Source organism: Chinchilla lanigera, unplaced genomic scaffold, assembly GCF_000276665.1.
Source record: "Chinchilla lanigera isolate Chin_1 unplaced genomic scaffold, ChiLan1.0 scaffold00694, whole genome shotgun sequence".
Classification (NCBI taxonomy): Eukaryota; Metazoa; Chordata; class Mammalia; order Rodentia; family Chinchillidae; genus Chinchilla; species Chinchilla lanigera.
Window position 1 is genome coordinate 6307 of NW_004956095.1, and position 2077 is coordinate 8383.

At 41.9% G+C, this 2077-nt stretch overlaps 1 protein-coding gene across 1 annotated transcript in view; it reads right to left on the reverse strand.

Moving 5' to 3' along the window:
• The window catches only part of LOC102008171 (exonuclease 3'-5' domain-containing protein 1-like), a gene marked incomplete at its 5' end in the record, with an annotated part of 5712 nt that extends 5118 nt beyond the window's left edge, over positions 1-594 (reverse strand). Inside the window, 1 exon segment of the mRNA XM_005415168.2 lies at positions 536-594. Within this exon segment, the coding sequence (XP_005415225.2) occupies positions 536-594 (59 nt within the window).
• Between the last annotated feature and the right edge of the window lie 1483 nt (positions 595-2077).

Genomic DNA, 2077 nt, shown 5'->3' on the forward strand with positions numbered 1-2077 from the left:
CCTCTTGAATGCTGGGATTAAAGGTGTCTGCCACCATGCCTACCTTTTTCCTTCACTGTGGTGCTGTTGTGTTAGCTTCCCTGCTGCTCTTCTACACAAGTCCAGAATGCTTTAGCCTCATGCCCTTTGCACCTGCTAATTCTGCCTTCTTTAGTTCTTCATCTAGATGCACATAGCTATGGTAGCTCCCCTACCTTCTTCAAAGTCCCTGTTCCAATCTTAACCCTGTAGAGACATTTCCTCTGTCCATCTCATATAAAATAGGACCTTCCGTCACTCTATTATCCACACCTTTATAGTAGTTATTGCTAGCTGATAAACAATTGTTTATTATCTTACATTAGAAGCCTAGAACTTTGCCTTGATTATTGTTTTACCCCAGACCTCAGGAAAATGGTTGGTATACAGCAAGCACCCAAAATATTTTGTTGAGTTAATAAGAAAGACATCAAAGATTTTACAAAAAAAGAAACTGACGAGACATAGACATGACATCTAAAGAGACAAGTTGGCAGTGACAGAGGAAAATACTTACTGCAGCACCAAACTTCTGCTGGAACTGATCAATGACTGTGTATGTCACCTCCTCCTCTTCTATAAGAAAAGGATGGCATTAAATATATTTATCAGGGGCTGGGGATTTAGCTCAGCGGCAAAGCGCCTGCCTGGCAAGCGCAAGGTCGTGAGTTCGGTTCCCCGTACCGGAGAAAAACCAAAAACAAACAAACAAACAAATATATTTATCAGTAGATAAGTATGGCAGTAGAAGAGCCTGCCCACTAATTTTGGGATACTCATACATTCCAATTCTACTGTGCTAATGTCACAATTTCTTTCATTATCACCTGTGTTGGTCCCTCTCACAGTGAATACTAATTATCATTCTGTTTGTCAACTGAGAATTAAATAAGTGCCCCACCAATGATAACCTTACAAATGGAACTGTTGGCCGGGTGTAGTGGCCCACATCTGTAATCCCAGCACTTGAGAGGCTGAGGCAGGAGGATCCTTGCGAGTTCAAGACCAGCCTGGGCCACAAAGTGAGCTCAAGGCCAGCCTGAGCAGCATAGTGAGACCCTGTCTCAAAATGACAAAAAAAAAAAAAAAAAAAAAGGAACTGTCTGCTCATTTCCTGTGATAAAACAATAATGTTTTCTTTCTCAGAGATTTGTTTTGAATACCTCAAGTCATTTGTTTTTTGATACAATGTTCATAACAGAAAATAACAGTTCAAATAAATGAGCCAGGCCTGGTGGTGCCCACCTGTAACCCCAGAACTCAGGAGGCTGAGACAGAAGGATTGCCACGAGTTCAAGACCAGCTTGGGCTACACAGTGAGTTCAAAGCCACCCTGGACTACATAGTGAGACCTGTCTCAAAAAAAAAGCCAACAAAATAAAATAAATGAGTCCTAGAAATGGGCAAATGCCTGTGCTTTTAAAGTTTTCTGGGGAGTGACGGTTAATTTTTGAAACTTGAGTAATTTTAAAAATTAGATATATAATAGAGTTCCCCTCCCTCTTCCTTTTTTTCCTTCTCTCTCTTCTCTTGATACTGAGGATTGAATCTAGGACCTCACATTTGCCATTACATCCTGACTCCTATTTACATTTTATTTTGAAGCCAGGCATGGTGGTATGTGCCTATAATCCCAGCACTCAGGAATCTGAGGCAGGAGAGGACAGCCGTGAGTTTGAAGCCAGCCTGGGCTACATAGGCTAGCCTGCACTATATATAGTAAGACCCTGTCTCAAAAAAATTAAAAAGATAAATTTTATCTTGAGCCCAGTTGGTAGTACATATTTATACTACTAACACTAGGGAGGCTGAGGGAGGAGGATCACCTCAAAATCAAGGGATTCACAGTGAGCTCAAACAAGACTGAACTACACAACAAGACCCTGTCTCAAAAAAAAACAAAAATAGCTGGGAGTGGTGGTGCACGCCTGAACTCCCAGCACTTGGGAAGCTGAGGCAGGAGGATTGGTGCAAGTTCAAGACCAGCCTGGGCTACAAAGTGAGCTCAAGGCCAGCCTGAACTGCATAGCGAGACCCTGTCTCAAAAAGAAAACAAAAA